General features: G+C 40.4%; 1 protein-coding gene across 1 annotated transcript in view; it reads left to right on the plus strand.

Annotated features, from left to right (window-relative positions):
- Nucleotides 1–22235, plus strand: part of ITFG1 (integrin alpha FG-GAP repeat containing 1) — a 110578-nt gene that overhangs the window by 9217 nt on the left and 79126 nt on the right. The window contains exons 6-8 of the mRNA XM_035117352.2: nt 3258–3352; nt 16729–16790; nt 19839–19923. Coding sequence (XP_034973243.2) covers nt 3258–3352; nt 16729–16790; nt 19839–19923 — 242 coding nt within the window. The remainder of the gene's footprint in view (nt 1–3257; nt 3353–16728; nt 16791–19838; nt 19924–22235) is intronic.

Consider the following 22235-nt stretch of genomic DNA (forward strand, 5'->3'; position numbering starts at 1 on the left):
CCTTTGACAGATGTTTCAGTTTTATATGTAATCAATGGTGATGCTCATCAGCTCTAAAGGAAATGGTTTGTTGTGAAGTGTTTTGCACTTCCCTGGGGCTTTTTAGCTATTGTGTCAAGAGAAGCGCATTAGACCTAGAGAAGTCAATCAGATTATGCCACTGTTTCCATAGAAACGGTACATCATGTGTCCCCAGGCACTTAAATGTTTTAATTAAGAAACCTATTTGTATCATTCAGGCTAAGAGTACTGTTCTTCAATAAAAAGGTAAAATATTCCCTCATTTAGGTAAATCACCCAGTAATTTAATATATCTATATTAGGATAACTAGATGGATTGCTGTCCTTTTCCTGTTATTAAGACTTGATTTTTTCATCTCAGAAATCTGTTTATAACATCTGTTTTTGACAGGGCAAATTATTTTGCACTATGAAAACAGAAACAGTGTTTAGATGTTGAAATCATTTTAAGTGTCTAGGGGGAAGTTCTTCTGCCCTTCTGAGATAGTTTTATGGCCATTAATCTCTTTCATTTTTATCAAGATGACTTCTGTTTAAAAACTGTGACTTATGGAACAAAGCCTGCACATTCCTCAAGGGTGTAGATGACAGCAACCGTAACCTTGCAATGATTGTGTTGGAAGATTTTATCAGCTTTTGAACAAAAAAGTCTCCTTGTTCTTTTCTCTCTCTCCCCTGCCCCCATCCCCAGTGAGGGGGAATATTTTTAGTAGAAAGTAGCGTGGTTGTTAAAAATAAAAGGTTGAATATTATGGATCACATTATAATAAATTCCTCACAATGTGTGAAGAGCACAGCTCTCCTTTGCATTTCATGCTTTGTCTTTTAAGGGGGAAAGTGTATAAGTTCATAGGGAACTTCTGACAAAATTAACGCAGACTTATCAAGGATGTGTCTTTATCCATTTGGAAATGGAAACGTGTCTGTCAAAGGTAGGGGAAATTTTTGGGAAATGTACTTGGACAGCAGTGGGTGCAAAATCTGAACAATAGAACTAATAAGTATGGAATAAAGAAGGAGAGAGGGGAAATATTATATTTCATCCTGTTCCCACTAGGCATGTAGTGGGTTTGCTGTTTTGCTGTTTACAGTTTGCTGACTTGTCTCCTTAGAGAAGGGTAGCCAAAATGGTACTCTCCAGATGCTTTAGGACTGCAACTCCCATCAGTCATGGGAACTCATGGGAGTTGAAGACCAACAACATCTGGAGGGCACCACTTGGCTACCCCTGCCTTTTTAAGGATTCCCTATGAGCCTTGACTGACTTGGAGAAGCCAGAACTGTGGGGTTGGGTTTTTTTAATTAAAAAAACCCTACTACATCTTTATGTTGCCCTTCCTTTAACAAGCTCAGAAGGATGTACCTTTAATATGAAAGGATGGCTTAGGCTGAGATAGAGTAAGTTGCCCATGGTCAAGCAGGCTTCATGGCTAGGTCTGAACATGTGTCTCCCTGAAGCTAGATCACACAGGCGCTCACCTGTCCTGAAGGGTTCATGTTGATGCTGTGGATCATCAAAGTTGTTTCTGGTGTGGTATGTGTCCCTTTATAATGGGTATTAGGACTGTGTGGCCCTCCAGATGTTGTTGGACTACAGTTCCCATCATTCCTGGCCCTCGGTCATGCTGGCTGGAACTGATGGGTGTCGTAGTTCCAGAACACCCGGAGGGCCACAGGTTCCCCAGACCTACCCTGAATGAGGAATCTGGTGATGTTGGCCTGATCCTACTCGCAGCTAGCTGTTTCTTTAATTTATTTTCACCTCCGAATACCTCAAGCAAAGAAGTCAGATTCAATTGAGCTCTTATCATCAAAGGACAGCCTGGGATTTTGTGTGTGTTTTTGTTTTTTATAAGCCATTAATTTTCAGTTTCTTGCAATGAGTAGGCTTCTGCTTATAAGGGCTGAAGGTTAAATTCTGAGACAAGAAAGGGGCATCGGTTTAAGTAAGAACAAAGACTTTGAAGGAATAAAGTATCTTAAGCCAAATCTTCTTAAAGAATACCTAATCATTGGATGAACTAGTAAGAAGTTCAGCAGGAGCAACAGCAATACCAATTAAGTATGTTTAGGCAACTGTTTGGAAGTAAAAAAAGCTCCCCGCCCAGTAACTGACTTAGAGAGATTTCATATAAGCTTTCTTTCCCATTCCTGTTCCAGAGTGCCTTGTCTTACGCAGTTATAGCTATTCTGCATGATCTAAAAATCAAGTTCTTCATATGTGTAGAATACATTTGCACTATTTGTATGCTTGCTTAGTCATTCTCACAGAGGCAGAATCTTGGGTACAGTTGTCTGGCTGAGTTCCCAGCTGTGTGTTGAATGGTACTAACAACCTTATTTGAGATTCCATTTATTTGTTGCTTGGAAATGTTCTATGAATATGCAGAATACAGGCAAATAAGTATGAAACTGAGCAAAAACAAAAATCCTAACCATTGTCACTCAACGTAAATCAAAATATGGAGAGAGAGAGAGAGAGAGAGAGAGAGAGAGAGAGAGAGAGAGAGAGAGAGAGAGGAGATGGTGGTAATGCAGAGATCTTTTGGTTAGCAAGTTACAATATTGGGGATGATCAGTAGAATACTAAACAGAGGGAAGACACAGCATTCTGGGCACTACCATTTGAAATTGTTGGCTGGCTTAATTCAAGACAAATTGGCCCATTGGTTTAACTAGCTTTGGGGAAATAGGGGCTTATTAAAAGGTTAAGATGACAAAATAGGAACAACATATTCCAGAAAATCGACAGCAAATTAGCCCAACAAGCAAGCTCATGGTTAAAAGCATTAACCACAAGGCAAGGTAACAACTCTGCAATGGGAGAGTGGTCTTTCTTCTTCTGGAAAATAGAAGTATTATGAATGCAAGTAATGTTTACTCAGATCAAACTAAGGCAGTGTTAGTCCTTTGAAATGGTATTGCGTTTTTCTGTCCTCTTACTTTGTTCTTCCATTTGAATGAACTGTGTCAAAACAGTGTGAGACTCATTGCATTTTGAAGGCTACCAGATACATATATTGTAGCATAAGCTCTTTGTCGGTAAAGCCTGCTTTCTCAATTCCATGAAATGATTGCCTGAGTATGTATAAACCTAGAGGTTGCTCTCTCTCTCGCACACATATTATATAACTGCAGTCAAATCAGTTATGTGCAAGTGGTTGAATGCCAACATTGATGATCTTCAAGTGTTAACCTTGTTATTAAAACTAACTGTTAACAATTTCCCTTCATAGGAATTTATCGTGGCACATAGCTCTGGACACACAGAAGAAGTTGTACACACCTCACTCCCATGCATTCATTGATCTGAATAATGATTTCACTGCAGGTGAGTCACTACTTTTGAAATACCTTTTAAGTTCAGTTTGGCATTACATCTACAAATAATTAAACTGAACATTAAGCAGTCGCTTATGCATTGTGAATTTCCAAGGCTGAGTGGCGTCCAGGACTCAGATCCAACATTATTTTTTTCCAAGCTAAGAAAAATGGGTTTTCTCAGGAAGAGGAGAAAAGAATCCAAACTTAGCAGGTTATTCTGTGTCTAATGGGAGTCCTATAAGAAAAGCTCCTTTTAGACAGAAGGGGGGGGGGCAGCGAAAAACAGTGCTTGAATTATAGGGCAGCATTTTGTTATGGCCCTGTATTCACCATATCTCTCTGTCATAGGAGTCAATTCCTAGGGGCCATGAGGGCTTTGGCCCCCACAATAAAATATTTGAGGGGGCAGGGGTCCCCACAGTTGGCGGGCATTGCTATTCAAATGTTGTGTGTGTACCTCATGTGATCAGTTATGCAGGGCAGGGCTTACCTGCCCCCAAATATATTGTATTCAAGTTGGCACCCCTGCGTCTCTGTGCCTGGCTGAGGAGCACAGTCAGGTCTCTAGCTCTCCATTGCTTTGTTTGCACAGGATGTCTGTTCAGAAACATCCATGCTCAGTGCTTTAATGACAAGAGAACCAGAAGGTGTATTCCCTGCTTTACTTTTGAATGCCCCCTTAACCTTCTAAAAATAGTGCCTAACTTTGTGGAGGGTATTATTTGGCACCCACAGCACTTTGACCAGTATAGAAAAAGCAACGCCCCAGTTTTCAATAATAAAAAACACTGTTTAGAACTATAATTGCATTGCACTTTCCAAAGTATAGAAGGACAGGTACAGCCTCAAAGAGTTTGTCAGCTAAAATTCTACAAGAGAGGAGACAACAGAAGAACAGAAGCCTTTGATTTTATTGTTGCTTAATTTATTCTTTCATAGTTTAGCTTCTTGTGTTCTTTCTCTTTCCCACTTTTAGTCTGGGATTTTTTTAAATGATGGATTATTGTTTTATACTTGTTTTTATGCTTTAGTTGATCTTTTTTTAGAAGGGAAGAGTGGGGTGTAAAATTTTGCATAAATAAATGAAAATTACATTTCAGTTACATGTACTCAGGTTGAGTAGGAGCAGTGTGATACAGGGACTGCAGGGGATGTCCCAAATATTGCATTGAAAATGTGGGATTTGAGAAGGGATTTTAAAAGATTAACAATGCAAACCTATGCTTGGGTTCAATGGGACATATCCTATGGTAAGCGGGTATGAGATGGTAACCTAAACTTGAATTGTAAGGGACACAGTAGGAATGGGGAACTTGGTGCACTCCAGATGTTGCTGAACTACAGCTCCCATCTTCACTTACCATTGGCCGAACTGGGTGGGGCTGAAGGGAGCTAGAAGTTCAGGAAAAATCTGGAGTACCACAGATTCTTCATCTCTTTGAAAGAGGAGGACAACTAAGAAGGGATGTGAATGATCCGTGCCCTGCATGTAAAGAACACGCTGTTTATTTTTGCAACAGATGTAGCCAAAATAGTCACGCCAGCTAAACTATTTTTGACAGTTATATCATTATAAACAGCTTAACAGCTTTAAATTGTGCCTGAAAGGGGAGAGGGATCCTCTCTAGTCTGAGCATCTTTATGCCAATTTAGTTTAGGCCTAATCCATTTTCCAACTGCCACACTCCTTTTCATCTTTTTTTATGGATCTGTCCTCTCATCCTTTGCTGAAGCACCATGTACATAGATGGTGCTATATAAGTCATAACACAACCTTGCAACAATTAAAACTTTCTTTAAAAGGTTGATATTATTACCAGCAATAATATAATTACATAGCAGTTATCTAGGAGACTCTGTTGAAGAGTCATCCTTTTTCATAATAGAATTCCATGGACAAATCACTTAAAGCCAGGGATATGAATGGCACCATGCACTTTCTCACCCCCTACATGTGAGCAGCAAAATAAGCTGTAAACAATGACTTGCCCCTTAAATGTGAACCCATAAACTATAGTTAATGCCCTGCAAACAAGCCGGAATATTAAACCATGATTTAAAGTCAGTACCCTGGCTTGTTTGTAAGCCAATAAGCGTAGTTTTTGAGGTGGTTCATACTGGGCTGGAAAGGACCTCTGTATACTTGCATCAGGACCAGTCCAGCCATGAGGCAAGGTGAGACATCCACCTCAGGCGGCAGAATCCACAGAGGGAGGAGATCTGGTATCCAAGGAATGCATTGCCCACTGCTGCAGTAGCAGCGAAGGCTGTGGCATGCTACTTGGATCTGCCTCTTCCTCACCAGCCCTTACCCCACATGCCATCTCTACAGAGACCTCTCAGCCCTGGCAGAGAAAGGCGCCATGTTGTGGTTTGCCTCAGGTGCCAAAATATATTGGACCGGCCCTGACCTGACCTGCATGCAGCTTGTGTGTATCCTGCCTTATTAATCCAGGGATTGATTGTGTGGACCAGACCCAGTTTGGTAAACTGCATAAGAGTTTTCTCAGCCTTGAAAATAAGTACATCAACCAGAGTGAAAATAGCATTGGCCTAATCAATCAGAGAACGCTATTTCAGATGCTTTTCGTATTCCAAGGTATTTTAATTTGGCTACAAAAACAGATTTGTTATTTCAGAATTATTCCTGGTCTTGGAAACCTCTTTATCGGTGGAATTAATAGCATTGGCCTAAGTAATGTATTTCCATGCATTGCTGAACAAATTCACAGGTTGTTTAGATAAATGTGAAAACGATCCTGCCTAAATAAGTATAGAGCTGCAGCCGTATTTTCTTGGATACAAAAGTACTTTCAGTATATAAGATATGGACTCCAGACAGATAGCCGTGGTGTGAAAGCGACATGGTTTGCTATGAAGAAAACTGTTCAGTCTCAGTGTAGTCCGTCAGATTGTTATTGTTTGTAGCCAGTGGCCATTATCATTTAATGCAGTAGCTATTTGGTAGAAAGTTATACCTTCACTCTTCAGTTCTGCTCAGCTTCATTCCTCTTACTGTGAGACTATAGAAACAGTCTTTTTCTGTGATGACTCGACCAGTAACGTGCACCCAACGGGCTTTGGATTCGTGGTTATCAAGCACCAGTGCTTGGTAAAGCTGTTCTTTGAACTGAAGTTGTTTGTGATACTACTATTTTATTAATTTAATCTATATCCTGCCCTTCCTCCCAAAAGAGCCCTGGGTAGCACAGACACAAACAATAAAGCCATCAAGACATCTGAAAACATAATATGGTCTTGGTGGGGTCCATTGTTCAATAGAAGAAGCCAGAAATCCCAACAGGTAGCACAAATCCTTTTACAGTAGTACCTCTGGTTTCGAACTTAATTCGTTCCGGAGGTCCGTTCTTAAGCTGAAACCGTTCTTATCCTGAGGTGCACTTTCGCTAATGGGGCCTCCCGCTGCACGCGCTCCTCTGGCACGCGATTTCCATTCGCATCCTGGAGCAAAGTTCGCAACCAGAAGCAGCTACTTCCGGGTTAGGGGAATGAAGGTGCAGAATGAAGGTGCATCACAGGAATGAAGGTGCAGAAACTTTAGTGGGAAGTATGTGCATCATAAAACAGACATTTTTGTCTATGTGTGGAAATGGCACGGCTGTCTGCTTGCTTAGATTTTTGCTTCTCAATTTCCTTATGCACAGAATGCGCTTATTGGGAATCTAGAATTCACTGAGTTCCATTAAATCGGCTGCAATGAAGGAAAATAAGTACGTAAATGTCACACAAGATGCCTTCTGTTGGAATAAATGGAAACAATGAGTGTTGGGAAGAGAATTAAGTGGCTGTCTGCAAAGATTTTGCTCAACAGCAGTCAATGCAAATCTCAACGTGTGTTTCTCTCTTTAAACATCTCGTACAGTGTAGGCATTGCAAAAAGTGTAACCTGATGTGCTGCTGGCTGTTTGCTTGAGATGTTGGATGCTTTGTGTAATCAGTTATTTGAGGAGGCAAGCAAAGACATTTCAGGGAAAGAGACGGCGCCTTTCTGCCCTGTGCATTGCTAATTGTAATGCATGTTACATCGCTCCCAACACAAGCAAAGGTGCTGCTTTGTTTACTGCCTCAATTCCTTTCCTTCTAGCAATAAATCTGCTAGTTGGACAATAGTTCACAAACCTGTTCCTAGTATCCTGTTCATTACAAGACTATCTAAAGCCTGAATTTGAGCATGCAGCCCAATAACTTCGCAATACAAGCTGCCAAATAGAAATTAAAAGCACTCTGGGGTCAGAGCCCATTTGAATTGAAAGGGATAACTGCATCCATTCAGAACTACATGTTCATCTCTTATCTGCATTCATCTACCCTCTTAGCTGCCCTGACTGCACCCTGGCAGAGGATGCCACAGGGAGATTTGGCCGGTACGATCATTAATTCATTTTGGGCACTGCCATTTCTGTGCTGTGCTGCAGGTTCAAGTGGAGGAGGGTCGTGAGATTTGCCCAGGCTCAGGGGCGTAGGAAGATAGGGGCGGTGGGGGCGGGGCGCCCCGGGCGGCGTGATCCCAGGGGTGCCATCGCGGCTGCCCGCCCCGCTCCCAAAACCCACCCCCACCCCCAAAACACATGCCACATCCCTGGGGGCAGCGCGCCTGCTTTCCGCCCCCGTTGGCAGAGCATGAAGCTCCGCTGCTGCCCAGGCTTCTGGGAAGAGGACAGAGTGGCTCCCTCCCACTCTTCGTTGCTATTGCCATGAGTCTTCTGCTGTCACAAGCACTGTCAGTGATCACAGCAAGCAGGGCAGCTGGCCTATGGCAAGCTGGGAAGGGGGCAGGCAGCAAACCAAGTGAGAACAGCAAGAGTTGGTGGCAGCTTCACATCACACAGGCTTGCATCTACGTAGTTAATTTTTAGTTTCATTATTATTTAACACATTAACATCTTGCCTTTCCCCCAAGTTGGATTCAAGGCAGCTTAAAACATTTTAAAGCAGCATTATGATATACAAAGTAATAAAAACATATAGTTAAGGACAATAATTAAAATGCATCGGAACCCATTTAGAACCTGTAAATAAAAAGCAGTTTGACTTGACAGCAGCCCAGTGATCAGTATCATCTCCGCCTTAGCTTTCAAAGGCTTGCCTGAATCGAAAGGTCTTGGCCTGCCAGCAGAAGGGTTGCAAAGAGGGAGCCAGTCTAACCTCTCTGGGGCTAGGGTTCCTTCACCACCACCACCACTATATTTGCACATGTGTGAAATGAAGAAGTATGCGTAAAGTCAATGCAACAAAACATATTTTTAATGAGAAAAGGGCCAGAGTCTCTTTATTAATAAACCTGGTTGTAATTGGAACAATTTAGGCAACTGTCCAGATGGTCCCCCCTCCCATTCAAACCTGTTAGTAACCCTAATATGTAACCATTGTAAGGGGGAAAGATTCTCCTCTCATGTCCTTCACCAGCCCCACTGCCCCCCGCCCAACTCAGGACTTTTTAGATATTTTAGACTACAAGTCCCCATGCTGACTGGGGCTGATGGGGTTGAACTACAACGTCTGGAGAGTGCCAAGTTGGGAGAGTTGGTCCTTCACACACTTACCTGTACCCTGCTCTGCTCAGGATTAGTGCTGTCTGCTGGCAGCACGAGTTAGTTTACCCTTCTTTAATTGCTGTTAACAGGCGACTTTATTTTAGGAATGCTTATCCTTGCCAATTGTGGCACTTGCAGTGTGGAGTGGGGAAGAAAAGAAAAGCACTCCTCTCTTGGGGAACCTGACAAATCCTTGAAATTTCCTTAGCTGCTGTTGCTGCCCTCTTAATGTTGATTTCAATTACCCTCCAAAGAATCCTGTGCTAATGACCCTAGAGTAGTTTTGTAGTGTAATTTTCCTTGCATGTGAAAACTATGTATTCATGTACATTTTGTATAGTGAATCTGGCTAGGCTTCTAGCTGGATTTTCCCCATGGAACCAATATTCTTACTGGTTTGCCCCATGATACTAAAGAGTGATTTAGCAATGTGTGGCTAAGCTCCTGAGCAAGGCCTTGGGCTTGCACACTCCCTGCTTTCCCCCCCGCTGGTCAGTAAAACAAACTCTGGCTGGCTGATTCTTAGCTAAACAAGCTAACTTCAACCATAGTTTAAAAACCTGGCTTGTGTAACTAACAATTGCTTGTTTTTAAATCCATATTCCTGGCTCACACGTAACACTAAGCCAAGATTCTTTGAAATTGAAAGTAACCTCAGCTGAAGCCCTTTTTATGGAGGTGTGGGGTGCATACCCTCCAAGATTTCTGCCGTGTAAATAGGGACGTCCCATTCCATAATTGTAATTTTACTGTTTATACCCCACACACCTTACTGGATTGCCTTCAGATGGCTCGGGGGTTGGATAACTCCATACCCTCCAACAATTCTCCAATGAAAATAGGGACACCCTAAGGAAAAGTGTAACATTCCAGGATCAAATCAGAAACTGGGCCAGTAAATCAGGGGCGTCCCTGGAAAATACGGACACTTGGAGAGTCTGTGGTTGTAATGAGAGAGGAGCATGCAAACCCAATGCCTTGCTCAGCTGACTGAGGCTACTCCATTTAACTGTGAACTGTGTTAAGTGCAAACTACCCCTCTGATTCGATGTACCTGCCCAGGTGTTAATATATTTACCAAAGGCTCAGCTCTGGCATTCTGACCTGAGAGAGAAAAGGTCTCTGGTTGACAAAAATAGGGTCTGTCTTGTGGCAGCATCTCAATTGTGGATCTCGCTCTCCTTATCAGTCCTTGATATGACTTAGGTACCAGGTAGATATGGTTTTGATTGTCTGGATGTTTACTGGGTTTAGTGCCTCTTTAAATTGGTTCTTAAGAGCCGTCATTGATAGGATTTGTTGATGTCTGAAGCTGATGCTGCTTTTTTTGTTTGTTATCTTTGTTCTTGTGTTTTTTAAACTATATTTTATAGCCTACCTTGAAGATACATTTTTTAATAAACCTCAGTAAAAGGGTTTTAAATGAGTAAGGTAGCCTATAATTTGTTACCAAAAAGCATTATGAGCTTGCAATTATATTTTGCAGAACTACATTTCAAATTATATGCAGGAGGCTAATGTTTTTGCAACATGGTTGTGTTGGGGTATTTTTTCCTCTGGTAATTTTTTTTATGGGAATGCAAATGAGAAATTAATTGGTTTTCTTGCAATAATGTTTGGCTTATGAACTGTTGAACATAAAAATAATGGGCTTCAAAAGCCTGCTGATGTGGAGTGGGGTTTATTCCACTGTTCATGGAAACACAGCAGACTTTGCATCCAGAATAATGGTATTTCCCATCCTCATTGACATGCAGTAAATGTAAAAATCCCAGAGGATGAATCCCAGTTGATCTGCATAATTGGAAACATAATTTATCTGTAGAGAAGAAATCTTAATACCTGTATGTTTAAATGAAACTCCAGGGTTAAAAATGTAGATGTGGTCGATCTTGTTCACAGATGAGCAGTTAGTTATGCCCAATATAATCTCTGCTCAGTGCAGTACTTAACAATTATTGTCATAAATCAATTGAGTTTTGAAACATTTGTTTAAGGCTTTGCTCTAGAAATCTGGAGTCGCCAGTTGTCCTTGTTCCCAGTGTGATAATCTTTATTAGTAGTAATAGATTTTCTTGAGGCCTTGTTTTTAATTACTTAATTTAGTACTTTATGAAGGAACCAGTGCTTTAAAAATGTTATTATTACATCAGGTTACCCAGCGGGCAATGCTATTGTTCCTGTTGCAGCCTAGAACTATTTCTGTACATCTCTCAGGTATTCACTAAGTGCCTTATTCATTCATTCATAAATAAATAAACTCAATGTTTGGAGTCAGGCAGCAGCAGTCGCAAGCAACACTAAGCCAGGGAGTAGCCAACATGGTGTCCTCCAAGTGCTGTTAGACTACAGCTCCCATCATTGCCAATGATTGGGGATGGGAGTTGTTGTCCAACAACATCTGGAAGGACCACTTTGCCTACCCCTGCATCTCACCATGAGGCTGGTTTATGAAGCTGTAATGTGCTTGGTCTGTGAGTGATGCACACCACCCAAACACTCTTTGCTCCTCCCTTCATGTGAGAAGGTAAATAAACCATGAAGTTGACTACCTTAACAGTCCACCTGAACCTAGGATATTACCATAGTTTGTTTCACAATACAGTAATAAGCCACAATAGCAGGTTAGCCTGAAATCAAGGGTTGTTTTCAGCTTAGTTGTCATGGTTTATGACAGTGAAGCCAGCCACAATCCAGGGTTCAGATTGCATAATGCTATGCCCACCTCTTAGTGGTTTGTTTATCTACCTGCACCCATGCACAGATTGGCTTAATAAACCAAGGTTTGTGTCTGCACTGTGCGGAAATGCAGTTGTCTCTGGCCTCCATCTCTAAATGCACTTATTAACAGCTTGGCCTCACAAGATTGTGACAGGGAATGAGATAAGGGGAACGTCCAAAGACCTACTTTTGGTATGCCCAGTAGGACTTTTGATATTCCCACCCCAACATCCTTCAAACAGCAGACCCCAGTGGCATTTCACAAAGTGATTGTGTAGATTTGTCATGCAATATGGGGGTGGGGTGCTGCTTAAGAAACAACAACCCAAAGCTTCCTTGGGTGTGGGGAACTAGTTATGAATTCAGTTGATCCCAGTCAAAGACACGTTTAAAGCTCAGCACAAGGTAAAAAATTAAATTAAAATTATATCAATGAATAAAGTGACTATAGCATAACACACACAAATAAATAAGAATTATGTTTCCCTCGATAAACAAGGTTGCTTACATGGTTTTGATGTAAATGTTGAGGTAGGGGTAGATTGCAAACTCTTTGCAGACTAATTTCTGCAGAAAACAATTACAGCAACTACATTTTGAAACCTGGGGACAGAAAGTCAGAATTGCCCAATTATTATTTCCTTCACATTCCCCTAACACTAGCAGCCTAAATGCTGTAATGCTTGAAAATAAGTATTTTAAAATAATTGTTTTTCAGGTCAGTGTCACTTAATGCAGAATGAAAATTCTCCAATTTAATATAGTTTATAAGATTATATTTTATGTTTCAAAGATTAAAATGCATTAGCTTTATTATTATTTTCAATGTAATTACATTTCAGGTTTCCGCAAAGAAGCAGAATATGAAATATACAGTCCTTCATTTCACAGTCCAGGAGTGTGAATGTGCAGCATGTAAAAAATATACTGTAGGCTAAGCCTAGGGGCACATAAAGAGAGGGTGTGTGATTTTTTTTAAAAAAAGCTTTTGAGTAGATGACCCCTATGTTGCATGGCAGATTTTTTCAAAACTCCCCCAAAGCCATTTATGTACTTATAAATCCTAGAAATAAATTAATATCCTGCCCTTTGCCAGTAAAGCTCTCACAACAGCTATCAAACAAATAATTTAGAACTTCCATAGAATAAAATAATGCTATAAAATCACAAAGTAAACCTTTTACAATCTCAAAACAGCATCAGCTTTAAAAATCAAAACAGCAGGTGATAACATTATTCAGTTGTATTTTGCCTTCTATCACTGTGCCATACAGAGCGTGCTCACGTACGGTTTATGTGTGTGGTATGGAAGCTGTACTTCCCAGGACAGAGCAGGGCTGTGTAGAATTATTAAAACAGCAGAGAGCATTATTGGCTGCTCACTCACCACCTTAGAACAAATTTACACCACCAGGTGCCATAGAAAAGCACTAGATATATCAAGAGATCCAATGCACCCTGGTCACCATTTCTCCTTGTGACCCAAGGTGGAGCTGAAATCCAAGATGGATGTCACCTACTTCAAGGCTGCTGTGCAATACAAGTACATTACTGGGTTGCTGTCATAGTTTCCCCCGAAGCTGGTACCAGTTGTGTGATTTGTGCTAGATGTTTTAGGCAGCCACTTACCGGGGGGGGGGGCATATCCTTTCTTCTTTCTCATCTCCCCCTCTTTCAGAAAACAAACAGAACAAACCAATCTCATCCTAAAAGTGAGGAAATGGCAACATGCATTACAGTAGACAGAGCATGCTTCTCTCTCTATAAGCACCTTTAAAAAAAGCTATTCACCAAACCTTTTAGACATTTAAATTATCATCTTTGTGTTAGCTCTTTGTAGCTTGACTTGTGCTTTTGTTTTGTTTTTTAACAAATCCTCACATTTATTCCTCCCACACAGCAAATAGCTAAACACATGTTTTGTTTTATTGCTAAGCTGCCCAACATCAGAGCCATTGTGTTGTTGGCTGGTTTTAAGAAAAACAAACCCAATCTCCATTTTGTTTCGGAGATGGTTATTATTCCAGTCCTATTGCTTTGTGGCTTTTTGTGTGTGTGCACTTTTCTTAAAACAAATTTATTTTAACGTAGAAGGTTGATGATATATTGCTTAATCAAGGTAAACTCTCTAAGCTATTTCCTTAAAATCATTTAAAACATTCATAAGAAAATGTTAGTAAAATCAACAGAATTTGCAATCTATAGCTTGTAAGAACAACTATGCATAGTAAAATTACATGTCAGGACATGCTTGCCTAATCATAAAAGCTTTTAGCAAGCTTCAAAAACAATGAACTTTCTCCTCCGCATTCTCTTCCCACCACTCTTCTCCCCCAACATCATACTGTCTATAACATTAGTGTATCCATCGGATGTAACTGATCTGTGGAAAGGACTCTATGAACTGAAAACAGTTGTACTTCTCTATGTATGTACTTTTGTTACTCAAGAAAATCTTTAATAAAAACATTTTTTTTAAAAAAGACTTTATTATATTAGTGCAGGTAACTTCAACTTTTTTGGACCCACTTTTAACCCAAACATGCATTTGAGAGCCCATTTCTTAATATTTTACTGAACATTTGCATGGTGATGGTGCTCTTGTTACAACCCACCTTGGATCAAGCTGCAGACCCCCACTAGCGGGTCCCAACCCACCAGTTGAAGACCAGTATATTTGTACAAGGGCCTCTTCTTGCCCAGCAGAGCTTCCCCTCCCTCTCCTCTTCCTGTTCTCCCCCACCCAAATCTGCTCCAGAGGGTTAGAGAAACCCCAATATAGATTAGAGGAGAGCACAGGAGGAGGAGAGGCTGGGGTTGCATGAGCAAAAGTCCTAATTGGATGACTTATTTGGATTCAACCGTGTACAGCGAAGCCGCCTACTTTCTGTTCACACGTGGTTGAGCTTCTGTTGGTTTCTACTATTGCACTGCTTCCTGACATCCGTGTTTTTTAAAGTACTAGGGAGTAGAGAACCTCACCTCTGAAGTGATGCAGAAAAATGATTTGTAAGTCTCTATACCACACATAGAAACAGAAATAAGGGGAAATGTGTTTGAACCTTTCCAAGAATAACCTCTGTGGCGCAAAATAAGGCAGGTAGTGTATTGGTAGTGACCAGCTGCATGGAACACATTTCCTCAGTATCAAATATCAATATCATGCTGGGTGCTTCCAGGCGCAATTGAACCTTACAGCCCTTTGCACCTAAAGCAGCAGCAGCAGACAGTAGATCAGGATCCAAAGGTAGATCAGGATCCTAGGTAGATCAGGATCCAACTAAGAAATCTCTGGATGATTTGCAGTTGATCAGCAAGCACGTCAAGTTCCCTAGTAGCAATGGCAGAATCTTTCTCATTTCTGGCCTTGTGCTAATCACTTACCTCTCAGTCTGTGATCCCCACCTTTAGAATAATAGTATTGACTTGTTTGCCTTTGCCCAGGCAGGCATCTGTGCAGCTCCACTGAGCAGTTTTAAAATAGATGTCCACTGATCTTTGTGCACATTTGTACATTCAGCTTATCCCAGTTTAGGGCTTGTTGCTACAGTAGGTATTTGAATCCAGCTGTAAATAAAATTGTTGCATGTATAAAAACAGTGGAAGCAATTGCTTATATAAAAATAATTTTAAACACAGTTTGTTCAGATCCAATGCAGATACCAACTTGTATAGTTTTGTTAATGTGTATTTTTTAATTCAAAATATGGCACGCTGCTTTGGGAGTTTCTCTTTAGAAAGTTGAAATAAAAGATCTCTAAATAATTTATTTTATTCAAGCAATTTATATACCGCTTGACTACAGTTGTCCCTAAGCAGGATGCCACGTTGTGTTGGCTGCGGCTGATAGGTCCAACAACACCTGGAAAGCATCATGTTGGCAAAGAATGGGCAAGGGTGTCAAGCTTCTAGTCCCTGGGGAGACGCACCTTCAGATTACCCCTCAGCCATGAAGGTTTCTTAGTCACTCTGTCTCTCAGCTTAACCTACCTCACAGGGTTGTTGTGAGCATGAAATAGGAGAGGGGATGTGTGCTGCCTCAAGTCCTTGGGGCAATAGGCATGATATAAATGTAATAAATAAAAATAAATTCTGGACTTGCTTGCAAAGAATCGGAGAGTTGCTCTGGGTGTAAGAGGTGGGTGTGTTTTCAACTTCCCCTTCTCTCCGTATGTTTGTATTTATTTATATAAAAGTTTATTTATAAATCATTTAATATTTTGAAATCTCTAAGTGGTTCTTTGCATCATACATCTTTTTATTTGTATACTGCCCTTCCATAGTCAAAACCATGCACATGGCGGCTTACAACATGAAAAATATTACATAATTACAAACATAACAAAAGTAGTGATAAACAATAAATAAGACATTGAATAGTAAACCAACAAGCTGAAGCAAGTGCCACATAAATCATAATAAGATCTAAGATAACAACAACAACAACAACAACAACAACAACAACAACAACTCTCTCCAAGTCCCCAACCCAAGAGTCTGTTCAGCAGCCTCAGCCTTTGTAACTGGAGTCAGTCAGGGTCCCCCTGTCCCAGGCCCTGGAACAGTGTTCTGGCATCTGTCTGGGTCTCTCCGGGGTATCTCCGTGGATACCCCGCCCATCTGGCCGGGTCTCCCCCGCCACTCTGGGCTGCTTCCAACACACATCAAAATACATTAAAATATCAGACTAAAAACTTCCCTAAACAGGGCTGCCTTTAGGTATTTTCTAAATGTCAGGTAGTTGTTTATCTCTCTGACCTCTGATGGGAGGGCGTTCCACAGGGCAGGTGCCACTACCGAGAAGGCCCTCTGCCTGGTTCCCTGTAGCTTGCTTCTCACAGTGAGGGAACCGCCAGAAGGCCCTCGGCGCTGGACCTCAGTGTCTGGGCAGAATGATGGGGGTGGCGACGCTCCTTCAGGTATACTGGGCCGAGGCCGTTTAGGGCTTTAAAGTCAGCACCAACACTTTGAATTGTGCTCGGAAACGTACTGGGAGCCAATGTATTTAGAATTAATTGTACCTAGGCTGAATTAAATACTCAAGCAAAATGTAAATGATACATTTCTTGGTCTCCTGTTGACTTTGTCCTTTATTTTATCTTTACAGATTTGTTTCTTACGACATTAGCACCGTCCAATGAAATTCAGTTTGAAATCTGGGTTAATCAGGTAAAGAAGCTTATATGTAAATGTTTTAGGATATAATTTTTTAAAAAATGTATAAAAGCATGCTCAGAAAAAATAGATAAAAATAAAAGCGTGCTTAGGGCCTGTTAAATGAAGAGGTTGTCTGATCATACTGATTTCAAGGATAAATAGTTGTCATTATAGTAAATATAACTTCAGCGCATTCAGACTTCAAAGATTGCTTAGAGGCAATGTTTTACTCAGCATCCCTGCCTCGGCAGGATTTCAGCATGACTGCCAATTAAACCAATCAGTCTGCCCTAATGTGTGCGTTAACAGGGCTCCTGTAGTGATGTCATCTGTTGTATGAGATTACTGTCATTTAATTTGTCAGCATGATGGCTTACAAAGAAAAAGAAAAAGATTTCAATACAGTACTCATTCTTTGTTGCCTTTAGGCATTTGTCTAGGTTTAAACATGGCTGAATTTTTTTCCTTGGAGAAATGGCAAAAGATAGTTTGGTGATTTATCCAGGCTTCTTCCCAGCTGTTTAATTCCCAGGGAAGACATCCCAGTGCGATTTGGTGTGTTGCAAAATAGGAATCACCCATCTTAGGACAAGTGGCTAACCACAAAGTCAGTATAATTCTTACAATTCCTGCTTATTATGAAATAAATTAAATATCAAGAGGAAGAAAATCAACTCTGATGACAATCTCTTTTTAAAAAAATGCCCGGATACTTGAACATCATTTTTAAGGACTGACACTTCAAGTTGTTTCTGAGTTTGCCATGTAGAAAGGATGGAGGGGTTACCTGACACCCCACACACCTTTTTGTTTCAGACTGATCAGATTATTCTGCAGAAGTACCTGTGCTTCACATTTCCTAGTTCTCTGAAAACATTGGCATATTGTTTTTCAGTTTTTTAAAGATCTAACATAAATGTGTCCTCAGTGAACTTGAAGTGTTACAGGAGTTCAACGGTGTTTAGAAGACAATTCAATTTTTCAGTTCTAATAATTTCCACATGACTAAAGTACATGAAAACACACTCTGAGTTAATGGGAGACTGCAGTTTAAAATCCAAATTGTTTTCAAAGCCACTCAAACATTATTATAATGGATTATTCACATTAATGATTCAGGTGTGTTGAAATAAAGTTGTTCAAAATTGGAACCAGCTTTGATGCACAATGACCCAGTTCAGATTATCTTGGTTTATTATGCCATGAATATGTGCAAGCCTTTTGCCAGTGCATAGAGCAGGCATCCCCAAACTTCAGCCCTCCAGATGTTTTGGACTACAATTCCCATCATCCCTGACCATAGCTGCCAAGTCTCCCGTTTTCCCCGGGAAACCCCCATTTTTCCAGCTGTCCCCAGCCGGAAAAATTGGGTTTTTTTTGTTTTTTCCCGGTTTATTCTGGCGCAGCGGCCATTTTGGAACTGGGCAGAGCATGCTCAGAAGCGACTTTTGATGCTGCTCTGCCCACTTCCAAAATGGCTGCAGCACGACTTCTGGTGCGTACTTCCGGTATGCTACTTTCGGTCCGGTTCCTTTATTTATCAGAGAGGTACTTGGCAGGTATGTCCCTGACCACTGGTCCTGTTAGCTAGGGATCATGGGAGTTGTAGGCCAAAACATCTGGAGGGCCGCAGTTTGGGGGTGCCTGGCATAGAGCCTCTTTGCTGCTGCTTCTTTCCTGGGGGCCACAGTTAAACCAGGAAGTCTCTCATTAGCCACAGTTTCCCATTTTGTCTGAACTTGAAAACTATGATTAGAAACTTTGGATCAAGCCAAGATCCTACACCAATGCCTAGTTTCCTTTTTCAGACAAAATGAAAAACTATGGCTAATTGGAGTCTTCCTAGTTTTATCACAGCTCATTTTGAAGTGGCTACATGTACAAGAGAAACAGGATCATCAACACCTCGTCAATGATTACAGCTTACCAGAAACCTCATCTGCTTGGAAGACCCTGCTGCAATGAATAGGAATTGTGCAAGGCTCCCCGAAGTGTGACTTGTGCAGGACATGTTCCAGCGACAATGCAGTCAAAAGTTTTATTTACTAATTGTCATGTGCTGATTTCCTATTCAGCAATAAACTTCTATTTGATTTGCCATAATCAGGGGGTCAATTTTTTGGTCCAGAGCCAAAGGCAAGTACCATAACTCTTAACTTTCATTTACAGGTAGGTAGCTGTGTTGGTCTGACATAGCCGAAACAAAATAAAAAAATTCCTTCCAGTAGCACCTTAGAGACCAACTAAGTTTGTCATTGGTGTGAACTTTCATGTGCATGCACACAAAAGCTCATACCACTGACAAACTTAGTTGGTCTCTAAGGTGCTACTGGAAGGAATTTTTTTTATCTTGTTTCTTAACTTTCATGCTGTGCTTTAAGGAACCACCTCTGACCCAGAGAGTCAGAGAACATCTAAGAACACTGCATTGTGTCCCTTCCCATTCCCAGGGTGCAGCAGGGTATGTTATAGTCTCAGGTAGCTCATCTGAGCATCCCATACTACTAGTGATGTTGCTTTTCAAAAGCCATCTACTCAGGGTTTCCTCTTCTGATCACTACAGATCTTATTGCGGTGATTATTTGGAAGGAGATGGAGGGAGATGTGAATGAATATTCAGGAGGTGGCTATTTTGGTATAGTGTATGTGGTGTTCTCCTGCCACTACCCTTTTGGGTGGTGACCAAATTGTTCTAGTAGTAGAGAAAATGGATATGGGTAACATAATTCTTCTCCAGGGATTGCATCCACTACAAAGAAGTTGGGAAAATGCATTGTTAATTAGCACTGGAGCCATTTTTCAGACAGGTTTTCCCCCAAATCAAAATCATAATTAAAAATGATTTGCAAATCATCAGGTGTGAAAATCCAAGTAAATGCTTGCATGGCCATTGTACTGAAGTGTGGCATAAAGATCCATAAAACAAAACAAAACAAAGTAAGACAGAATTATATTGGTTCCGGAAAATAGCAAGTTCTACTTTTATGATGATTTGTTTATGCTGAGTTGTTTATAGATTACTTCGGGTAATATTTTGACTTTTTTATTTATCTCTGACAGGATGGGAATTTTTCCAAAGCTACACATATGAAGAGTAAACCCAAAGATGTAAAAGTTGTTGGGCAATCAGTGTTCGCTGATTTTGGTGAGGTTCTTTTCTACTTTTCCGAAAAACTTGACATTTGCCAGTGCAGAGGGGTGGCGCGACAAAGCACATACGCAATAAGCTCTTTTGTTGACTTAACAAATGGATTTATAGTGCTTTTTTTTTCAAAAAACCCCCACCTTTTCTACAAACCTAAGGCATTCATTTACAAGACGTTAACAGATAAACTGCCTATAAAACTCTGTCATGCATGAGAAACATTTAAATTAATTAAAGTAGCTTATAAAAACATTGATGAAATGTGTTAACATTCTTAATAGTTATAATTGCCAGTTGTTTCACTAAGCTTTAGAACAAAGGGAATACGTAATTTATATGTAAATCTTTGACCAGCAAAATGTACTTTTTAAGCAATAGCTTAGCTTTTGGGAATCATTGTGTATATTTTTAAAGCCTAAAATGTAGTTGTTATGTTATGTTGTTATGTTGTTATGTTAATCCGAAAGGTCTTTTTCTTTAACTCTAATTTTATTGATGACAGATAATGCATTTTTTTTTATTCCATCAATCCTAATTTAAACACATAGGTTTATATAAATAATCTATATTTCTTTTTAAGTAGGGCATCCTCTGAGAGTTAACTTTTATAATACAGTGGTACCTCTGCTTACGAATGTTTCTACTTACGAATGGAGCTGTGTCCGCCATCTTGGATGCAGTTTAGATAGGATTTTTTCTATTTATGAATTTTTAGATAGGGTTGCTTCTACTTACGAATTTTTTCTCCCAATGCATTCCTATGGGATTCGACTTACAAATTTTTTCGACTTACAAATGTGTGTTCAGAACGCATTAAATTTGTAAGTAGAGGTACCACTGTACCAGTAGTTAGCAAATTGTCAGTGGCCATTCATATAGTCTCTTGTGGCAAGTCAGAACCTCCAGTTGGCCATGAAGAGAGCTTCACAAAAATTTTATGCATAACTTAGGAGTGGTTTTTTGCGGGGGTGGGGTTGGGGTTGGCATGCTGGTTGGTTTGTTTGTTTCAGTTAAGTGTATAATTACTAAGGATGTGCGCCAAAGTCAGGATTAGGTTCAGATCCTATTTGGGGGCAGTGGGGAGGCTGCTTCAGCTCAAGATCGTTTTGGAGGAAACCCACGTCGACTCAGGTCCAAGTCAAAAAATCTTGCTTCAGAAAATCCAAGGTTTCCTTCATTGACTAGAATGAGGAACTAAGCAAATACCTTTCACACATATAACTGTGGTTGGCCTCTGGTGGGGTTGCTGAAGACATTTAACTACAACAGACAAAGCACAGGGCCATAGGATCAAATTGTGTTTTTCCTCCTTTTTTGCCATAGTGTTAACTTAGAATGCTCATTAACATCTAGGCAAAACTCAAATAATTATCTGCATGCAATTCCTCCCCCCTTGTCTTTTATTTTATTTTGAAAGAAAGAATACCCATGAGATTTGATTTGGGTGGGAGGGGGGAATGATCTAAACTCTCTTTTGTCCATGCTGCTTCAGTTTTACATTGTCCTGGTACAGAAAGCTGTTAATGATTCCCCCCAAAGCAGATGGTGCTAAAAAAATGCCATGAATACTAATAAGCATAAAGTATATGTCAGATACATTTATTTTGAAAGATGTAAGAAAGAGAGGTAATCTGGAATCGAATTTCATCTCTCCAAGTGTTATAGCTAACAGCAGTGGATAATATCACCAAAGGCTGCACTGTAATTTTAGAAATCTGCCATATTTCAAGGAAGTATAAAATTAACTTGGATTTCAGGAAGTGTTGAAACAAACCTTTTGCAACATACACTTTATATATGCAATGTGCCATTTGGAGTTCTACTTCTTGTTATCATTTTAAAGTAAGAATCCTGACAAAAATTTAACAGTTTCAGTGTTGCGAATAAATAAAATACTGAAAAAGAAGTGCAAAACTTCCTTCTCCTGAAAGCGCTTACAGCTTTGAAGAGTTTTGTTACTTGGAATGCATTGAAAGATGTGTAGAGATTGCCAGGGGCAAGAGAGTCTGGAGACTAAAGACTGAAAATTTCTTATGCCTAAGAGTGCCTGTGGATAAGAATTCAGTTCAGAAGAGGTTGGGTTTAATAAAGCAGAGACCTCCGTTCTTTTAGTGCCTTTCTGCTTTTCCTTTTCTCTGTTAGACTCGCATACCCCAGCCTTGCTAACTTTCTAACTGATGAAAGGATGTATCCGCTCCTCACTCTAACCCTGTCCGTACGGTATACCGTATTGGTCTGAATATAAGTCTCACTTTTCCCCCAAATTCTGACTGTGAAAAGTTAAAGGGCGGCTTATATTCGTGACCTTACGG

The sequence above is a fragment of the Zootoca vivipara genome, chromosome 6, assembly GCF_963506605.1.
Source record: "Zootoca vivipara chromosome 6, rZooViv1.1, whole genome shotgun sequence".
NCBI lineage: Eukaryota > Metazoa > Chordata > Lepidosauria > Squamata > Lacertidae > Zootoca > Zootoca vivipara.